This window comes from Oxyura jamaicensis, chromosome 1, assembly GCF_011077185.1.
Source record: "Oxyura jamaicensis isolate SHBP4307 breed ruddy duck chromosome 1, BPBGC_Ojam_1.0, whole genome shotgun sequence".
In the NCBI taxonomy this organism is placed as follows: Eukaryota; Metazoa; Chordata; class Aves; order Anseriformes; family Anatidae; genus Oxyura; species Oxyura jamaicensis.
Window position 1 is genome coordinate 124,835,936 of NC_048893.1, and position 21,838 is coordinate 124,857,773.

Sequence of the window (21,838 nt, forward strand, 5' to 3'; positions counted from 1 at the left end):
GGAAGGCATCCTGTGTGGGCAGTCCCAGGCAAGGACTGGCTTGTCCTTCTGCCAAATACCATAGAGCCCATGGAGGTGGATGCACCAGAAGATGTGAAGGAACCAATGGAAGTGCATCCACCTCCACCAGAATAGACCTGAGACTACCGCAGCATGTTGTTGCTCTCTTCCATCCAAGAGCACCGACAGCATCGCAGGAGTGCCCGCCCAGTTCCCTACTTGTTGCTCAAGCTCCATCCCAAGCATTAGCTTGGAGCCACCAAACACCACAGACATCCCACAGGCTTACCTGCAGGATGTCCTGGCAATAACTCTTGACAATTCTCAGGGGTTGCATGAGTGCTTCTTTCCCACCCCCCTGCTGTTGAGCGAGAGGTGGCATCCCTTCTGCACAGAGCCTTGAGGAAGAGCACAAGAGAGGACCCAGCTTCCTTCGGGCTGCTGTGCTGGGGTGACAGGAGGAGTCCCCGAGGGCCACCATGAGCCTTTAACATTTGTGAAAATAGACTGAGGGGTGAAAATAGTAGTGTGTTAGCGATTATGGGTGGCTAATTTCTTATATTAGGAGTGAGTTTCTGTATCTGAGTAATTCGTAACGACAGACATGGATAAGGCTGAGGTACTCAGCAACTTCTTTGCCTCCATCTGCACTGGTAGACGGGCTTCCCAAGTCTTTCATTTCCCTGAACCCGAAGATGGAGGCTGGGGGATCAAAGTCCCACCCACTGTAAATGAAGAGCAGGTTCGAGATCACCTGATGAATCTCAACAGGTACGAGTCTATGGGACCTGATGACATGAATCTCAGGGTCCTGAGAGAACTGGTTGATGGAGTTGCCAAGCCACGCTCCATCCTAGCTGAAAAGTCCTGGCACTGGGGCAATGTCCCTGGTGAGTGGAAAAATGGAAATATCATGCTCCTACTCTTCAATAATTAAAACAAAGAACTGAACAAAGAGCACTACTCTTCAACAATTAAAACAATGAGGAGACATTTCTTCTCAGAAAGAGTGGTCAGGCATTGCAACGGGTTGCCCAGGGAAGCAGTCAAGTCACCGTCTCTGGGGGCGTTCAAGGAAAGGTTGGACCTGGCACTTAGGGACATGGTTTAGTGGGTGACTTTGGTGGTAGGGGGATGGTTGGACCAGATGATCTTGGAGGTCTTTTCCAACTTTAATTTTTCTGTGATTCTGTGATTCCTCCTTTAGACTTTAAGTGTCAATGAAGCTGTACGCACATATGTCGTAACTTCTGGAAAGTCTCATTCTAGCCACACATACAGTATAGTTATTCTCTTCCAGAAACCGACTGCAGGGAGCTTTGTCACTGATTTTCAGTGTGTTCCTTACCTTCAGCTGCTGCTGGAGCTCACTGTTCAACCTGGCGAGCACAGCATTGGCTTCTTTGTTTTTTCGTATAGCAGTCTGAATAGCCCTTTTCTGCTTGGAAGACTGTCTGCCAGACAGATAAATACAAAACATTTCAATTAAGTGCCTCAATGGTGGCTGATGCCAGAAGACCAGCCACCCAGTTTGTATGTCTATACCCTATACACACTGGACTACATTTCAAAGACAAGGTACAAACTACACAGTTGAGAAAAGAAAAACATAACACTAAAATAAGATGACTGAATCAGGTGGGCTATTTGAAAGTAAAATGGCCATGCTTGTTAATCTGAATGACAGAAACATTTTACACTGTCCCAATTATTTTAAAATCACTGCAGTTGGATTCAGCTTAGGAATAATCCTTGCATAGCTGTACTTATTGCAGTATCTGTCCTTCAGCTGTTTTCAGATACTTGTAGAATTTCAAATTCAGGAGTGGCTAAAAGAAAATATAAAAATCATTCTATTCAGAAAGACACGACATCTGCATGAAAATGCTGTCTCAGATTTTTCAAGGCACTGCTAATTCTGATATTGCTTCACTTAAAAAAAAAGATTAATTTTCTTTTTCAAAACAGTCACTTTCACTGAAACTACCTAATATCACAAACAGAAACAGGCAGATGACATATGCAATTGCCTCATCTCTTTTGCTGCTTAAATAAAAGATTTCTCTCTTATTATTATGACTCTATAGCCCATGGTGACTGGTGTGGAGGAAACTGCAGTCAGACAGATGGGTACAAAAAGTGCCAACTTAGTACATAAGGACCAACTGCTCTAAGAGACAGAGGTAGAGGGAGAATAAAATGAAAGAAAATACAGAAAATACTGGCTGGATATCCAAGCCCTTTTTCACATAGATTATTTTAAAGTTTTACATGAGGCATCAAAAGCTATTTAGTGGCAAATTTAACCTAAACCAGATGTCCTATTCAAATAAGGCCCATAATGGTACACAGTCCCCGTTAGCTCTTTCTCTTGACAGAGCTGATGGCACTGATCTTCGCAACAGAGTCTACTTCATAACACAGTCTGGTCTTTATGCTATTATCTTCCAGTGAACTGTCAGTTTTTGCTTCAAACCACTCTCCGTAGACTATAAAATAATAATTATAGGAAAAAAACAAACAAACAAACAAAGAAACAAGGAATTACAACACCATGGTTGTTTAAACATTTCAGGAAAGATAGATAAGACAAGATTAAGTTGAGATGTTAACAAAAGCTATTATCTGCTCTTTGAACCACTATGGAATATGCACTCCCAAAGCACAAAATTACACTTTAAGGGCATCCTAGGAGTCTTATGATTTATTCTAATCTCCATTTATGCAACACAGCTTCAGTCTGCGGACAGTTTGCCAAGAACTGCTCAACTATCTGGGCACCTCAGTGTTGCTTCAGATCAAACCAGATGTCTTTGCAAGGCTTTGGGCGAAGGCAGGCTATACTGCCTGCACACTGTTTTGGTTCAAGGAGATGTACAGACCCAAAAGAGGTTCAAGTACCTTCACTTACTATTTGTACAGCCCCTTCAACACTGCTATTAAATAAATATATACCAAAATCCTACAGGTCTTTGCTGTTGACAGCTTAAACAGCTGGATTTATGAGAACAACCAACACGTGCTGGGTTTGGCGATTATTGGATTGACACAAGTGGTCTATGGCTTATACCAGTGGCAAGCTCATTGTGATGAGCTTGTGATGAAGAAATACCACACAGATCCAACCAATATCAAGCATTTCACGACTCAGTTACCTGGGCATTGAGTTGGTTCTATCTGTCCAAATGAATGAGCAAAATTCCAGAAGATTTGTGCAAGGTAAAAACATACATCCACAAAGCTAAAAGGAGTTATGATAGAGATGCTGACTGAACAGCAAGGCTTGCTCTTCAGATATGTCTACTAGGCGCAGAGGTAGGACAAAACAGTACCTTTTCAAGAGGCTTACTATGGTGACTATAGACTTAGCCTGCACTGGATTGGACAGTTGTAGATTTCAGAGACCTGCATCTTGTGAAGTATTACCAAAACCAGAACTATAAAGCACAAAATTATGCAAAGAGAAAACCCTGCCACGTCAGATCTCACAGTGCAGTTTGGCATGTATGGAACAAGTTGTTTACTTTTGGACTGGGAGGTGAGGCTTGACTGCTGGCAAGGAAGAAGTCACATTTATAGTGGGAGAAAGCTCGGGGGTCTCCAGCCCCTGCGTCTCCGTCCGAAGCTTCCTGCGGGCAGGTTTGGAGGGCGGCTGAACGAGAACAACCTCCTGCAAGGGAGAAGCACAGCAAAGTTAAGTCAGGCCATATGTGTCCAGTCACTAGGCTGGGGAGTGCTTGTGGCACTGAAATTGCTGACATCTGGCCTAAGGTTTCATAATTTAAAGTGGTACAGGGCTTAACTTAAATTTGGTAATAGCCTCTCGCGTTTTTGACTTTGTTCGAAGAAACAATACCTCCTACAACCCCTTAACAAATGAAACAATTATGCTAGCGTTTTGTCTTCATCTGGATGACAGGCTCCTCAGAACTGGATTGTATAGGTCTGCATTTGGGGAGGGGCTATGAATGGATGTACTAGCCCCAGTTGGCTCAAAAACATTAGGACCACTGCAAGACCTATTTTTAATTATGCTCACGGCTGGTAAGGATCAATCACTTGCATCACAGCTTCTACCTCAGTCCCTTACCCACCTGGCACGCAGCCTGTCCCCTCTCATCCCCTACTCTCTTACAGGAAGCAACACAGAAATGAGCTAAGAAAGACACATGTTTAAAATCATTTATGCAAAATTAACATGTTGAAAGTGTAAAGTCCAGTTATTTCTCTCGATAAGTCACATCAAAAAGAGTCTGGTCTGAAGGTAAAACAAAGAGTCTTAATGCCTTTAACGAAGAAGTGTTTTCACTCTTTTAAATTAAGACAGCCTTCCTTTTGCAATGAGAAGTGGTTTTAATGCTTTATATCTGTTTTAATAAAATAAAAAATTTAAAGAAGGAAGCAGTTAATGACCAAGCAATCTTAAGAAAAAGAACTGTAGTAAACAGCCTGACTCAGCAGAAGAGGCTACTATGACTGACACAGTATGAAAACAAAAACATAAGACCATCAGTAGTTAGAATTAGGAAGATTAAAATTATTAGAGGAATTAGAATTATAAAGAGACAAGGGTTTTATAAGTTAAAAACATTTCTGGCATTACTTTAAAAACAATTTAAAATATTAGAAGGTCTTTTAATCAGGACATCAGCACCGCACAGAGCTCAGATAAAACTGTGTTCTGGAATCCTATAGCTCCCTGCAAACTCACAATGCAAGTACTTGTGTATGCATTCAACACCTACAAACTGGTGAGATTCCAGATATGCAATCCCAGTTGACCTCAAATTGCCAAAACACTCCAAAATCCATAGGAGTAATCCCTTTTCCATTTCAAGCACAGTACTGAAAGAAATACCCAATACCTAACAGCAGACCCCTCCACAGGGGGCTCTTTGGCTGGATGTTGTTGCACCAGCCCTTCAAAACAGCAGTGTGCCAACAACCTTGCCATGGAGCAGGGAAACACTCACAGATGCTGCCAGGGCCGCTCTATCCATAAGCCAGGCTCTATCAAGAGTGCCGCTGCACCTTCGGTGATGGCTTCATACAAAGTGTGTGTTCACACAGAAAGAAGTTAGAAATCAGACATCTTAAGCAAATATTTTGCGCAAATCTTTCCCATTCTATGCACGTTTAGAAGCGGATCCTGAACTCATAGCAAACAGGTGTGTTTACATCAAAACCAAACCCTTAATAACTGGAAGCAAGAACTGCATCACAACTTGGAAGGATTACAGTGAGACAGGGGTCAAGTACAATCAAAGTCTTTTTTTGTGTCCCTTAAGGCTCCACAAGCCCCCGTTGATTTGAAACAAATGGTAAGCTGCCTTTCTTAAAGCACGTGCATTGATGTGTGTGTACTAAAAGCCTTCTTAATGATTTATCGGAGCTGATGTCACGCACCATCCCAGTTCTCCCTAGTGTCTTGACCTCCTGAGAAAGCAAACATGTAAAAACATAACCCTAACCCCCAGTTTAATTGCTTTAAAACTTGAAACAACTACATTTGTTGATGAGGGCAAATCACTCAACAATGGCACAACATATGTAGGTCTCACCTTTTTTGCTGAGCTGTTTTCTTCTGCCTGCGATGGGGGTCTATTCATCTGAGGGGGTAATTCAACCTCAGATACTTGCTCTGTCTGTAACAACAAATCAGTCATTGCTACACCCAGAAAATGACTAGCAGTCACATACAATAACGTCAATGAAAGGAAACATTATACACAAAAGAAAAGTTACTTTAACAATTCGACAGTAGGAGAAATGGAGGTCTAGGATGACAGCTGAATGGATGACATATGTCTTTTCTAGACTTTTAACAAAACCATTTTCTTGCATTTTATTGTGCTAGGAAAACAAGAGAGTTTTTCTGCAAAAACTTAGGAATCACATCTCCGAATATAAACGACCTGGTAACCAGAATTTCCTCTATAGCTATCCTTACAGCCTTTTCAAAGAAAAAAACAAGGTGGGGTGGATAAAAGCTGGAAAGACCTTGGTTGCGCCCTGTCACCTTATCATCTCCTGAAACTGATGAAAATTCATTGGAATAAGCTTCTGTCTTTGAAGCTGGCAAGGCTGGAGTGAGAAAGTATGAATTATACCAAAAATTCCAATAAAGGTACTTAAAATACAAGTCATAAAAGAAGCCAAACAATCTTCTTCCTTCCTTTCCCCCTTCACCTGTTTCAAACAGAAACCAAGCTGAACACTCAAAACACAGGTCTACACTTCGGCAAACCACAACACCCTCCTCTGGAGCATCTGACACAAAAGAAAATTAGCAGAGAGGGCTAACCCTTGGCTTTGCCTTGGAGGATCTTGTCCCGAGATCTTCCAGCACCTTTCAATTTGCCCCAGCAGGATGTGGCACAGCACATGTGCTACAGGAGGGCACCAGTGTTTGGAGCTGCCTGTCCCCGGGCATGCTACAGCAAACACGGTATAAACAGGGCACGGCTGTTTTCTGTCTAGAAAGCATCAGCTGGCTTTTGAAGACGGGGAAAGCAGGCAGCAGCGGGGAGGCTGAGGGCACTTGGCACTCGCAGGCTGCCTCCTCTCCTCTTTCCCAGCTCCTGTCAAGTCGGAGCCAAGCTGACAACAGCCCCCAGGCAGGACAGGCAGCCTGCCATCCTGCTCGCTCCTCAAAAAAGGCTCCCTTCTACCCAGGTGAAAGCTCGGGTTTAAAAATAAAAAGTTCAAGGCAAACCTCAGACTTTAAAGGGGCCAGGACTTTAGCCAAAATAATAACCTGTCACACACTGAAGAACCGAATTTGCTCTTGCCAGGAGGTTTCTGCCCAGACCCATCAAGTTGTGGAGTGGTCACAAGTTTCACAGGGCTTAACCACAGGTTAAAAAATGACAGAGCGGACACAACTTGGTATATTTTAAAAGGAAGGACTTTTTTTTTAATTTTTATTTTTTCCCATAGCACTTCCATTTCTTTTGTAACAAAACCAGTAAGAGCTCTACAGAAGGCTGCTGGGGAAAAGCAGTTCTGTCAAGTTACTGCTGCTCTTCAACTGCACGATGTTGAACATTTATTTATACAGAGGAGTGAGATTTGTGATTTTTTTTTTTTTAAATGCATGTGAAATTCCTCTGGAGAGGAGGAAAATGTGTCTTGGCTGACAAGATCTCTCTCCCCCTCTTCCAAGTATGCTACATCTGTAGTGTTATCTGATGGTATAATAAAAATAAACACACTGTGACTTTCCAGTAGTATTTGAATATTAATATCTGAAGTATTTGGATTTCAAATAGCTATTAGATACTAACATTTCAATTCTGGAAACCTTTTTCACGGATTGAAGAGCTTCTTTTATATCTGTTGATTTCTGGTACAAATAGGAGAGTAAAATGGAAAAAGCAATCTTTTTTTTTTTTTTCTGTCTACACAAATCAAAGACCTTTGAAAATGCATTTAATGCAACACAGCATTTCTTTATCAGCAATGTGAATAGTCCATAACCTCTCTGATTTCTACAACCACTTTTTATATATCTGAAAGAAATCAAGGGTCTAAGCACTGTTAACAGTAGTATGGGAAGATCTATGGGGCTTTCATGAATGATTTGGGGATAGCAAAGCTCAAATACCCAACAGAGCCACACAATAAATTTGGTCCCAAATCACATCACTTTGATAAATCACTCATTTAGGGGCAGCAAGAGTAAACACAGTCTTTCAGAGAGCTCTGTAATATGTACACTATGAAGCCCTCGTGGTATAACTTTGCTGTAAAATCCAGTGCGATGACAGGGACATGTGAGAGCCAGCTCTGAATGACCTTTCTTGGACTGGGGGCTCCAGACACCCCCCTAACCTGGCCAGACCGGCAGCTTCTGGTGCTCGTACTCTTGTTGGAGTCTATATTAAACCTTGCGCATCAGAAGCAAGAATACAGCACCTTATTCTACAGCATGGAAAAAAATAACAGAGGTTTGATCTCCTTTCATGTGTAGATAAATGCAGCTTCCGAAAACCAATGTGTTCAAGCAGTGTAGAAGTAACTAAACGGAGATGTACTCTACAATGTCAATTACAAATATGAATGAAAATTGAAGTTAGAATAAGATAAATGACCTGGAGGGGAAAAAAGGTAGGGGGAAAAAAAAAAAGGCGAAAACTGCTTCAGAACAACTCATCTTAAAAAGTGGCCTCATTGCAGGAAAACATTGTTTTAATCTATAGAAAACTGAAGAGAGAAAAAACAGTAAACTTTTTGTTCTGGTGAAAGCAAACATAAATTGGAATACTGATGCCAAAAGGGGGAGTTTCCAAAATTTCCAACAGTTTGATAAAGCAGATCCCAACGGTACAGCATCTATATTTTTTTCAGCAGCTGAGTGCTGCGATGTGGCTGGCAGCCTGGCAGCTCCGGCAGCTCCTGGTCTGCAGAGCAGTGGCTGGGCCACCGAGCTGGCGCGAGGACTGCACGCAGGCTGGCATGCAAAGCTCAGCAGGCAGCAGGGCAGGGGCTGGCTGGAGAAGTCAGATGGTAAAAATAAATACATAAGTACATTTGACCGAAAAATTTTTAAAAAAATGACTAGTTCTGGTGATGCAGCTCATGCATAATGAGTAAAACCAAGCGACTGCCATGTCCCTCAAGTGCCACCTAGTGGCACGGGGAACAGGCCATTTTTGAGTGCTTGGCTTCGAGGAGAACACCAAAAAATAGCTGTCTAAATTATTCAGAGCCTGCAGACCGATCCTGCCCCGCGAGGTGTGCAGATAGCAGGTGCCGGGCAAGGTAAGCCTCGGTGTTTTGGAGTGTCTCGCTTTCTGGTCACGCAGAAGCAGGGTCCATGCATTAATGACTTGCTGGCAGAGCTGAGATCCCATCTATGGAAAAGTCCCCAGCCCTCAAAGTGACGGGCCTCTGACACAAGTGTCCGAGCATAAAAAAATATCATTATGCTGCTGCAGTGGATTTTTTTCAGGGACTGACACCACTTAACCCAGGCAGAAATATTTTTTGTAACTGCAACTTGCATCGATGCAAAGAAGCTTTGCTGATTCAACAACCCAACAGAGTCCCCTAGGCAAGGTTTGAGATGCTTTACAAATATGTTTGCAAGCTGGTTCCTCCCCACACACGTTTTAAAGGAAAAAGTCCTCCAAGCAGACATGGGAGATTTCCAGCTGCAATGCAAGATTTGGGAGCCTGAACTTTCTCCTTGCAGAGTGTTAACTCCTACCTCACTGACTACGAGAGAACACGAAGAATATTCCAAAGAAGGAAGCTCAGACCTCTGCAAGGAAACAGTCCAATAATTTCGGACAAAACATGGCACTGAAAATGGCATCTAACTCCTGGTTTTTGTTTTGGCAGGGGGATTCTTCACAGATTTCCTCCCCTTCACTGTTGTGGACACAGGGTGAAAGCCAGTCCCTGTAGCCTTCTGGTCACAGGTCAAGTGAGACTGGCTCCAGGATATTCCAATCTGAGCTCTTATAGTAGGGTGTAAGGAAAAGGTGATCCACCAGGATCAATTAAGGTGGGTTCCCTTTATTTCTTTTACTGTTTCTATACGATGCTTAATATAGTATTTGGGCAACTCATTTCTCATCCAGAAACACAGCAATAAATTGCCTCCCTCCATCACAGTAATAAATGTCTTAAAGTTTTCCCACATCTTGGCGACTTTTCACTGCTACATTATTGTTTAAAATTCTTCAGCAGTGCTTTAAGTAATTCAGGTTTCTAAAGTCTTGTCTACCCAGAGAGATTATACTGGTTATGCAATATGGTCTTCCAAGGGAAAATTTCGTTACAATAGGGTGAAAGTGCTCAGATGGAAGTGTTTCACTCACATCCATAGAATGGAGCAAGCTGCTGACATAGGAAGTGTTGATATGGCTGGATTATAGCAGCTGGGTAAAGAAAATCCTGCTCATGTGCACTCCCAGCAGTGCAAAAGATAATTTCCAGACCAGGCCTGAGAATATCTTCATTATAGGAAGAAGAGCTTTTCTGATCTTTTCCAATCACAGAAAAGAGCAACACAGAGTCTTCTTCCAAACCTCCTGAGGAGCTTTCCTTTGCAAAGACCAACATCCAGATATTAATTGGTGATATCTCCTTTTCCCCAACTCATGTATTCCCCCATTCTTGCATTTTCTAAGAAGAGTCTTATCCTGCTCATTCTTCCTAGCAGAAGATAAAACTGGCCAACAAAGTCTCTGTAGAATGGCCTCAGCCAGAGACCAACCCATGGCCTATGACCAATATTGAGCATTAGGCCAGACAATTCCTCATCATTAGGGATAGCATTAGGAATTGCAAATGCTCACTATCTCATGGTCTGATCCTGAAGCAGCCATTCATAGTCTTCCAACTGCTCTATGTCCATTAACAGGACCTTTCTAAAAGAATACATAATGCTCACTTAAGCACTAAGTATTTTGAAAGCACTGGTTGAAAGATTTTCATAACTGTAAGAGAAAGCATTATTTTACAACTATTTTTTGGCTTACATTTCCATTTCTTTTGCTTAGCAATGCTGGATTACATGTAGACTTCACACCCACTTCTCACGACAATCCATAACTGGTCTCCCAGAACAGAAAGTTTCCATGGAGCTTTCATATTTCTGTTACTTGAGAGCCTTTTAGCAAGAGTTAAGTATATGTTCAGTCTTCCCCACAATTCAGTCTCATCCATGCTTATGCTCCAAGCTAACTTTACACACGGAAATAGTTCCATTGTAGTCAATAGCACCACTCACAGAAATGAAATTATCAGTGTGCATTCATTGGAATAGCCCATAATAATTACCTATACAGTGCCACTGCTTAGCTTTGCGAAAAAGTATTGAGAAGAGCTTATCTGTATAAAAAAGTAGGATACTAAATATGCTTAACACTCAGTATGCGCCCGCTGCAATCTTCTATCATCTCTACGTAAGTTCATTTAAGAGGCATTTTTCCTCTTTCTAAACATTCTTATTTTTGTGTTTAATGGCAATTCCGAAGAAGTCAAGATGTCTCAATTCCCATTTTTGTGAGTCTAGCCTACCCAAGACTGAGTCATCAATTCTTTTTATTGCTTGTTACAGAGACTGAAAACGATAAGACAGAGAGAAAACCCATAGGGATGCAAATGCAACAAGCTGCCAGGGTCTCAGCGTGCTGACTGCTTCCTCAGCACTGTGCAGCTCTGAAGTTGTGATAAGCTTTTTCTCTCCCTGAGCTATCTGAGGACTGGCGATAAGGTTTAGAAAAAAGGCAGTAAATACAAACAAATTGCTGCAGCATTCAGCCCATTTGCGAGGAAATAATAGGACCCAGATGGAAGCATTAGCAATCTGTTTTAATACTCCACTTCTACAAAACCAGATTAACATAAGCTAGAAAGAGGTATGGGCCTTCCACTACAGATACAGGCACTGGATTCTTGGCTTGTTTTGTTGTTGTTTTTACAATAAACGTGAATCTATGTTCAAAAATTACTACACCGCGTTTTAATTAAGATACTTGCCCTGCTTCCACTCTCCCAGAAACCTCTTTAGAAAGGATTTTATGGCATCCATCAACTACTCCCCAAATTCAATTCTAACTGTGCTAGTTTCTACCACTTCTTAAACTATAATTTACTTTGTCTGGCCCTTTTAGATTTAATATATAATTTTCACGACATAAGACGATAATCCGTTTGTATTATATTAAGTGGCAGATGGCAAAGTCTTTCATGTTACAGAAGACTTTCAGTTTTATTATTTAGAGGCTTCTTCAGTACCTAATGCACCGATTATACAACATATGTTAATCTGCGGCCAAAACTGCAAAGATGATCAAACCCCCCCCACCATTTTCTTGCACTGCAGTTGTAAATGCAAGCCAAAAGAGTATTCCTTTGGTTTAATATAATGCAGTTGCCTGGGAGAATACAATCATACAATCATACGAATTGCAGGCTGCCAAAAGCAAAATCCTTTTTTCTTTCTTTCTTCTATAACAAAAAAGTTCCTTCCCATAAAGGTCCAGGTGTCCCTCCAGCACTTGAAATTCCTCACATAATTTTGCAGTAAGAAGGCACTTCAGTTGGCTGAACATTTTCAAACAACCCTGAACCCTCTCACCAAACCCTCTCTCATCTTCTACACAACTCAGGCTTTACCCAGATGCCATACAAAAAGCTAAGACATTACGAGGCAACCTGGGAACCTGCAATAGGGGTTGTTCCAGTCGAAGTGGGGGGAAGAAATTCAAGACCCAAGGGAGATATACCAAGATCAGCCTGTCAGGACTCCCAGTTTTAACCAGGCAAAGTTAGACTTTGGCAGAGGGGAGGTCCCAGGACCAGCTCCCAGCACGGAGCCGGCACATGGCCATCCCACGCAGGAGAATGAGAGGTCTCAGCAGGATGGATGGGAGCCTCTTCCCTCCCCACCCCTCGGCCTCAGTGCCGCAGATCAGCATGGGCACGCTTAATTTGCTGTTACAGACACATTTCTTGAACTGGGTCCCAGTTTTCACTTGCAAGTCTTGATGATGAATGGCCAAAGGGCTTCAAGGAATTATGAAGTATCAAGTAACATTTTGAGAGCAGAACATTTGATATATTAAGAATATTATCTCAGCTTTCCAACAAAGCCAGGTGCTTGTAACTGGGAAGGGAGACCCACCTATCATCCTTCACAGCACTTTGTTTCCGTGATTTCACCAAATCAATAATAACTAACGCTAACAATGACCACTAAACTGACAGCTTAACTCTGAGTTCATATAACACAGGGAGATTTTAATCTTCAGAGCTGCAAGGTGATCAGGATACTTCTGTGTGACTATCTTAACAACTGCCTACCTACTCCGACTTTACTTGACCACTTTGCCTTAGTCTGTAATTGTTTTCAGTGCCCATCAAAACTGCCAGCATGGGACCAGTGGGGAAAACAGGCTCCAAGGTCTCTAGGAAATAAAAATCCAGCACAAATCAGTGCTAATTTACAAAACCAACAGGCTTAAAATTTAGACTCTGGAAAAAAAGGCTAAGAACATCAGTTTTTTCAGCCAAGATACACACGGTTTTCTTCCAGTCCTACTGTTTTCAAATCCCCTTATATAGTACAAGCAGGATACCCCATTAAAGGACAGGAAGGTACTGAAATAGAGTAACTTAAATAAAGGATCGTTGATCTAATTGGGTAATGTTGCAGACAGTGAGCTATGTTGGAAAAAATCCTAAACCTATATTTGCTCTTCAGTGTTCATCCATAATTCCTATTAATGTAAATATGTCACTAAATCTCCCACAGTAAGCAGCAGCAGTAAATAGCTTCTGTAGGCTTAAAAGCCAACAGCAAAAAGTATTATTTTGTTTTCCATTAAAAATAATAATAATAGAGGCTTATATGAGATGTGCATACACATGTTTGGTTCCAGCTCAGCTCCAGTGGAATGTTATTCATGAGCACCCAAAGTTATTTCCTGTTTGAAATTTGTGCCACTGAAGATCAGCCATGTGTGCTGCTGGCTTCCTATCCCAATTCTTAGCACCTCTAAAAGTTACACTGATTTTCTGTGTACACCCTGGATCAGCACAAAAGTTCTGGGACCACTGTTATTTTATTTCTCCTCACTGACTTGTGTTTAATTGATGACTTGGGTTTCATTAAGTTAGGAACACAGGATCAGGTCCGCGGGCACTGAATCCAGTCCTCTGCAAGCCCAGGAAATATATATATGTTGGATTTTTCAACAAGCTGTAGGTTGTCTGGTTTACATACCATCACCTAGGGAATCCAAAACCCCTGAAAATTTGTGCCTCAAAAAAACAAGAGCAGAAAAGCCATAACTATAGCATGCCATGGGAAGTGAATAAGAGAGGTAGGCATAGCACATTGCCAGTGTTCAAAGGCTGTTCAATAGCTTGCAGCATATTGTTTATAATCTGAAGATGAAGGAAAACTGATACAAATAAAATTATTCTGAAAACCAAGCAGCTACTACAGATTTGCTAAGTGTAAGACGTGCTACTAGGGATTACAGAAGGTGTCAGTTAAGTTACACACAGGCACATACACGGTAGTAAAAGGAAAACACTTCAGAATAACATATTAACCAAAACAAAACTCTAGCCTTTATATGAGCCTGCTTCCATACAAAGTCTTTCTAAGTGCCCTTCACAGAATTTAGACAAAACCTGTTTTTTTTTTTTCCCCAATAGAAAAACAACATGAACTGAGGATTCTAATAAAGCATTTCATACCACATTTCACAACATCTTACTGGAAACATCAATTCAAACCAGCTTGCAGAGCACAGAGATACGAGCTGGAATTTGAATTAGAAGATCATAAATCAGGTATAATGAAATGTTGCAGTACCTCTCCACACTACGTAAACTTGTCTTTTACCCACCTTTATTTATTATTCAGCCACCTCAGCAACCTCAGAGGAAAGTTCTCCCCCTTAAAGAAATGTCTGGTGAAAGGTCGGAGGATAACCTGTGCATAGTTGGTGGACTGATGCAGATGTAATCCACAAAATGCTTACTTTGGAAATGGAGAAATGCATAGAGGAGATGGATTTACCACAGCCTTTTGGTGTCCATCAAAAAGAAAGAAACACATAATCAATCCACCAACCTTAACAGCTGGTGTAGAGGTAAGAACAGCCATAGCTGCACCTGTAAAGGCATCTACCTACCAAAGGTGTGAAACAGCATGGGCTGGCAGCAGCAACCCAGAACAGCGAAGCCAGCCCCACTGCTATTTCCCTGTCAACTGGTCAATTTATCACAGAATCCCAAGATTTGAGTCTCTCACAGTCAATATGTGTATCCATTGAGCTACAGAGTCAATGCCACATCACTAGTATCTCTAAGGTTCTGCTTGTGATTCTCTCTCCCAGTGATCTGGTTCTTCTTCCCCATTATTCAGCTGGCTGCGTTGTGGAGTCAGAGTTGGATGCGGTCATAATTTACAAAGGTTTTGATATGACTGGAGACGTTTGGCATGCTGTGACTAACTAGTGTTTCAGTAACTTGCTGAGCTTGATTACCTTGGAGGGTGTGACAGGAAAAATAATGCCTTCTGAAAAGTTGAGACAAATTCTACTAAAAACAACAACCATCGACCAAAGTCAAGACACCATTTCTCTATTGCTATTGATTAAGCTCACAGGAAGTCTTCTGCTCCATTGAAATGTACTACCTACTCCTTCGTACCTCTCTTTTATGCACTTTGGCTTTTACATCCCGTAAGCCTTTTAATCTTGCTCTGAAGAGCCAACAGGTCCATGCCGCTCCTCAACCATCCATACAAAACTGTAGTCCTCAGAAAAAAATGTTTCCCTCTCCTCTTCCATCAACTAATTTCGAAACCTGAGCCAAAACAACCACACCACAAGCATAGATAAATGGTGCACAGCCCCTGAAGTATGTGGGCCTTGCTTCATTTCCAAGCTATATTTGTCATTGGCAGCACTTAGCTGCAGGCATATAACAAAATGGTACGGCAATAAAATAGGATTTTCAATAACACTGTTGAAAAATAAGTTAAAATGGAAATTTGAGAAGAGTTTGGTAAATTCAGAAACAGGAAAAGCTGAATGCGTCATTTCAGCATCGTGGTTTTTCTTTAGATTTTGATCCTCTGTTTTGAAAGCAGATCTTCCCTCCTACTTCGTGCTCTTTAAGCCAAGGACCCCATTGGACTAACTTAATCCATATGCTTACTATTGCTTACATGCTATTTGTAAGGGTCAGCTAAACTGAATTATGACCCCACCACACATACTTTCCTACTTTCTATTACTTTTGTCTCAGAAAGGCACATTTAGAGATAAATGAAGCAGAATGTAGCAAACATGAAGTTTATTATATTTTCAAGAACTGGCTTTATGTATATTTTTGCTGGGTCAACACAAGAATATTTTGAGAAGATATTTGATTAAGTACATTTTTAAATCATCAGAAATGAGTAAATGCAAGCAATGCATGTAAGCAAAGCACCAGCTATATATTCAATAACGTCTAGACATGTAAACCACTCCATTTATTTATTTATTTATTCAGAAACCAGACTTTTGTATTGGAGAGAAGTGGCAGTTGGCTCAGGATGCTCTCCAGGAATACCAGACAAAGCAGAAATATGACGGGTACACTAAGGAGCACGTCTTACTAGCAGTATGGCTATGCCATACTGTCTTGGTGGAAGCACACAAGTTCACACCAGAGTGCCCTATGGTCCTCAAGGCAAACACTAGCTGTGCTCAGCTAAAAGGGGCTAGGGCGAGGAAGAGAGTAACGAGCTGCTGGCACAGCCGGGGGTAGCAGCAAGGCCTTTATCATTTCCATCAAAAGCACAGTGCAGCAGGAGGTGTTCACCAGCAGTGTCGTGTGAGTAGTTCCAAAACTCAAGTGATGACTGTTTCTGGCCCAAAGAAAGTGCCTTGCCAAGTTTTTATATGTAACGGGCTGTTAGCTCCCCCGTGGCCCTGTCTTCTATTAAACACCTCACCTAAAGGAGTAATATGTGAAGCATACTGCTGCCTAAGACTTAACAGAGCCAACAACATAACACTGCCTAAAATATGAAGCAGTATCTGGATGCAGACACACACAAGTTCATCAATTTGCATGGGGCTGATTGTGTGATGCTCTAAATACAAATAAACAAAAATCACCTAGAAAGCAAAACAAAAGATATGCACCGGTAATGGTTTCAAACTTAATAACGTAACTGGCACGGGACTGAATTCCTCTCAGCATTGTTTTTCAGACCCATGGGTGAAGTATAGTCTTACATGCTACAGCTCCCTTAACAGATGCCCTCCGAGCATTTGATGTTTGAGAAGCAAATAGCAGGTATCAAGCCCATGCCTTTCAGGCATCGAACTCTTATTAGTAGACCAGCCCTACTAGCTTTCAATTTACAGCTTTGTCTAGTGGGTGCATGTCAGCTCCACTACAAAGAGATTTAATTAGGCTGTAATTTGACACTACAACACGCTGGCTAGACAGACCGATGAAGGACATGTACAGAACTGCAGAGCAAACTGTAGAGTTGCACCAACTTGGAACTAACAATGGCTATGATGCCCACGCCAGCAACTAAGCCAATAACGCACAGCAAAATGCTCAAACTTTGTCCATACCTGAGATACAGAAGGTCGAGGGGGCAGTGCAGGTGGTGGTGGAGGCAGCCAGCCAGACCTCACAGCTGAACAGGGAGAAAGAAAAACAAACACATTCACTTAATTACAAATAAAACCAGATTTTATTTCCATGATAATTCATTGTGATGAGGCAGTATTCAACATTTTAATAACAGAAACCATACTTGATCTTTATTGAGCAAACCCAGTTTGAAATAACTTTCTCCAGTGCTTACCATTCCATAAAATGAGCAGTGATTTAATTGCTGTAAAAAACCACAATGTTATGATAAAAAGCAGAGATGGAAGCCAGTCAGCCACAAAAGCTATAGCTAAAGCAATCCAATTCTAGTTAAGAACAGTAAGAGCATATACTTATCCTTAGTACTTTGTTCTTTGTCCTTAACATCACTGCCTTTTTTAAAAAGTAGTGCTTAGCATTTAATATAGATATTAGAGTTCATCGAATCACAGAACGGTTTGGGTTGGCAAAGTCCTTAAAGATCACCTGGTTCCAACCCCCCTGCCATGGGCAGGGACACCTCCCACCACACCAGGTTGCCCAAAGCCCCATCCAGCCTGGCCTTGAGCACCTCCAGGGATGGGACATCCACAGCTTCTCTGGGCAGCCTTTTCCAGTGCCTCACCATCATATTAAAGAGTTTCTTCCTTATATCTAATCTAAATCTACCCTCTTTTAGTTTGCAGTCATTACTCCTTGTTCTGTCACTACTGACCCTACTAAAAAGTCTCTCCCCATCTTTCTTGTAATCCCCCTTTACTTATTGGAAGGCCACAATAAGGTCTCCCTGGAGCCTTCTCTTCTTCAGGCTGAACAACCCCAGCTCTCAGCCTTTCTTTGTAGGAGAGGTGTTTCAGCCCTCTGATCATTTCTGCGGCCCTCAGTTCACTCCAGATACAACACACTACATAATAGAGCACAGCCTGTACAGAAAAAATCTGCCATGGAATTAGAAATACAAAAGCCTGAACGAACCCAAAAGAAATCACTTTCTTTATGTGTTGTATCTGCACGTTACTACTCACCGGAGGTATTTTGGAGGGAAGAAGAGAAATAAGGGGACGAAGACAAAACAAAACAAAAAAAAAGGAGAGGAGGGCAAGGCTAATACGGAGACATCAACAAGGACTGATGGGACTCCTTAGATGGGTTACCCTTCCCAGGTTCTTGTCACATTGAGTGCTCAGCACTTGTACTGCTAAAGAGATGAGATAGTCCGTGTTGCACTGTTGGTTATTTGTATAGCCCCAAAAGTGCAATATTAAACTTAGAAATGCCTTTTACCACAATAATGCTAAGCAAGCAATTACATTTATACACTTTTTATTCCTATGCATATTTTAGAAAGCCACAAAGACCATTGTGTGCCTTGTTACAGCTGAACCATTTACATCTTTTATACACCAAGCCTAAAAATCTCTTCATGGTTGAAAATTCAAAGACAAAAAATATTAACCATTAAGTCAGTAACAGACAGTGAGAGTAAAAATGTGTGGGTGAAATTAATGAGAACAGTTGTATTGACTATATACAGGTTAAGCAAGGAAGCCATTAACATACCCTACAGGCATAAGAGAGATCTGAAATAAAAACAGACTTAAGTGACTGCAATCCTTGTGTTAATTAGCTCTGTTTATAAGGTCACTGCAATACTAGTATGGTGCCCTCTCCAACACATTCTCTCTCCGTCTCTTCCAACCATATCTTCCTCTCTTCTAATCTTCAGAATTGAACAGTGGACTATGAAGGCTTCCCTTCTTCTACGGAACTTCAGACTGTTATTTCATTTATCTGAGCACTGGCTTTGGCAATTACAGCTAACAACAATATTTGAAAACACAGTCTAACTCAAACACAAGTGCTCTGTAGGTCAGTCAGCTGCACGATTTAACAGCAGACAAGTACGTGTACTCAACATGTTTATCTTTGGGAAACCTTGGGGGAGCCTCGCTGCAATGCTGGCTGGAAGTATCTGGGGGCACCTTACCTACCTGCTGCCACCAGTGCTTGTCGTTGCGAGGAGATGATCTCTGCTCGCCCAACAGCTCCAGTGTCGTGGCTGAGGCAGGGAGCACAAGCCACGCACACCTCCTGCTGAGCCCGAGCATGATGCTATGGAGTGTGCTGCAGCCACGAGCACGAGGGGCTGAAAGGCAGAACAACCCCAGGCCCTGACCCCAGCTGCTGCTCTGGGCCTGCTGCACATACACAGCCCCCTTCAGAGCCCTTCTTTTTGTATTTGCTGGCTTACGCTTCAGCAGGCCCTCAAAAGCAGTACTACAGGAGCTGTGTCCATTGAGAAATGGCCCGAACTTGTGCACAGCTCTACAGATACGGCACCTACTGGCCTGCTCCCCAGCTCTTCCAGCACACTGGTATACCTAGAAAAGCAGCAGGGAATTCTTTATGCAGAGAGGTGCTGGTTTGGCTAGAAAAGCACATCCTGACGTGGCTACAAAGCCCCACACTATGGAGCCCCAAAAGACTCCTGGGATTTGCTCCCAACAAAATTCCAAAGGGAAAAATATTTTTTTCTGTAGATGGTCGAATTAAAAAATATCTTTAGCTTTCAAAATAGGACATACATTAATTTAGCATTAAAGAAGTTAGATGCTTACACCACGAGCATTTGACCCAGTTTCCTCTTTTTAATCCTGCAAATTCTAACTTAAGCTACTCATGAAATATTCATAAAATTCGTGCTGTTGCAGAACATCTTTGGCCTGTTGTTAGAAGGAAATGATGCTTATGTGAGCACAATTGCTAGACAAGACCAAGTTGGTTGACTTTTGAGGACTAATAGCAACTTACAAAAAAAGTCACTTTTTCCCCACGGGGCAATGAAAAAAAGAATTACTGACAGATGATACAGGCTTCAGCCTTCTCTAGTATCACTACTCTAAAAAAGGGCAATATTCAGAGACACTCATACATTTTTATGTGTATCAGCAGGTGACTTGTACTGTTAGGCTACTTCATAATGCCTCCCCTCCTGGGAGACCGTCCCACACAGATTGGTTCTTGCTGTTAGTGATGGTACCACAATAGCTTTGAAAGCAAACATAAACAGAGGGGGAGGTCTGTTCCTGAAATGAAAGCAAAGTGACTTGGGATTGAGCAGCAAACAGACAGATGTCATTTTTTCAGGTGCATGGCCCAGAGTTTGGGTAAACTGCATACCATCGCTCTTTGAAAACGTCTTCACACATTGCACAAAAGCAGAGAGAACTGGGAGGATGTGGGCATGCACAAAGGGACCACAGGGTAAGACAGAGTAATTTCCCTTCATACAGTTATCCACGCTTGGTTTGTTGCTGTCCTTATGTATTTCCCTACAACTTATACCAGGAAAATGTGGTAATCCTTCCTTTCAGCTGCTCTGAAAGCAGCAGGGCCCCCGCAGCAGCTGTGCTCCCCATGCCAATTCCACCAATGGTCATGGGATCAAAAAGGCCTGGAAGCTGTGAGCGGGATGCACAAGCCCCATTTCACCAGGTTTCTGAAACGCCTCGTCGCATCAAACAAAATAAGCAATGACAGAAAAGCAGGGAATTGTGCTGGGTGAGCACACCGCTCTGGTGTAGGGAGCAAGAGGTACCCATGGATGGGCATTCACAGTCCAAGTTCTCAGACAGGTCGCCTCATTACTGTGCAGCTTGGTGGTATTCACGCCAGAGTGAGCAATGTAAAGCAAATCTTAAAGATGGCACGGTGGAAGGACTGTTCAGGTACCAGTAAAATAGATTTAAGTACATCCAGAGTCTGCATTGCATGTATTACTGAAAATGATAGCATTTTCACGCCCTAGCTACTCCCACTAAGGCAGCGATAAGGCTTTCAGGACAATAACCACGGCTCTTTACTTAGTGTGTTTACGCTTGATGGTGGACTATCAGCACAGCAAGCTGCCAGGACCATTTTCCTGCCCTATTTTGGCAATTGCAAAGGTCTAACAGCACTAGCAGGACACCACACTAGATAAAAAAGCAGGTTTTCCAATCTGAAGCTAGATAAACATTTTCAAGCAAACATCGGGATGTAATTCCACATTCTGAGAGCAGGCCATGCCATCCTATCTGGCCAAGCCACTCTGCCTCCAGCCTCCCTGGTGGACAAGACAAGTCCTCAGCACTTTTGTTACACATGGCAGTGGAAAAACTGGACAAATTGCAGTTTTCAAGTGGATGCTACTGGTCAGCCCACAATACGACTACCATTGCTGGATTGAGGGACTGGCTGCATCAAAGGTTCACACCAGCTTATGCTGCTTCAGAGTGCTGAGTTCCCAGATCAGGTTTAACAGAAGAACGACCAATTAATTTTGTGAAGAAACAAAATGTGCAATATAGAAACAGTTCCAAAAAGATAAGCCAAAAGAATGAATTACTAGTATTATACTGAAAAAGAAAGGGTTCTCACCAGTTGCTTCAGTGCCTTAGGTAGTTTGGGAAGCTGGCTATTTTGGCCTTCCATTCTGAGGCTAGTTTGTTTGGGATACTTTTTCTGTTACCAAAGGCAGGTCACAGAGGAAAGTTCCATGTCTATGCTTGAAACCCAATTCCTGTTTACCTGTCTTATAAACTGTCCTCTTGCTCACTGAAATTTGACTACTTGGATCCTTCTCTGCAACCCTTCATTTATTTACATTCCTATGCTTCAGCACAGCGATTGTGAAATAATAAATCAGATCTCTTGAAGAAGT

General features: G+C 42.1%; 1 protein-coding gene across 1 annotated transcript in view; it reads right to left on the reverse strand.

The window, feature by feature from the left end:
• REPS2 (RALBP1 associated Eps domain containing 2) overlaps nt 1-21,838 on the reverse strand; it is a 98,654-nt gene that overhangs the window by 7,124 nt on the left and 69,692 nt on the right. Inside the window, exons 14-17 of the mRNA XM_035334034.1 lie at nt 17,115-17,179; nt 5,562-5,645; nt 3,525-3,670; nt 1,349-1,454 (exon numbers count right to left, since the gene is read on the reverse strand). Coding sequence (XP_035189925.1) covers nt 1,349-1,454; nt 3,525-3,670; nt 5,562-5,645; nt 17,115-17,179 — 401 coding nt within the window. The remainder of the gene's footprint in view (nt 1-1,348; nt 1,455-3,524; nt 3,671-5,561; nt 5,646-17,114; nt 17,180-21,838) is intronic.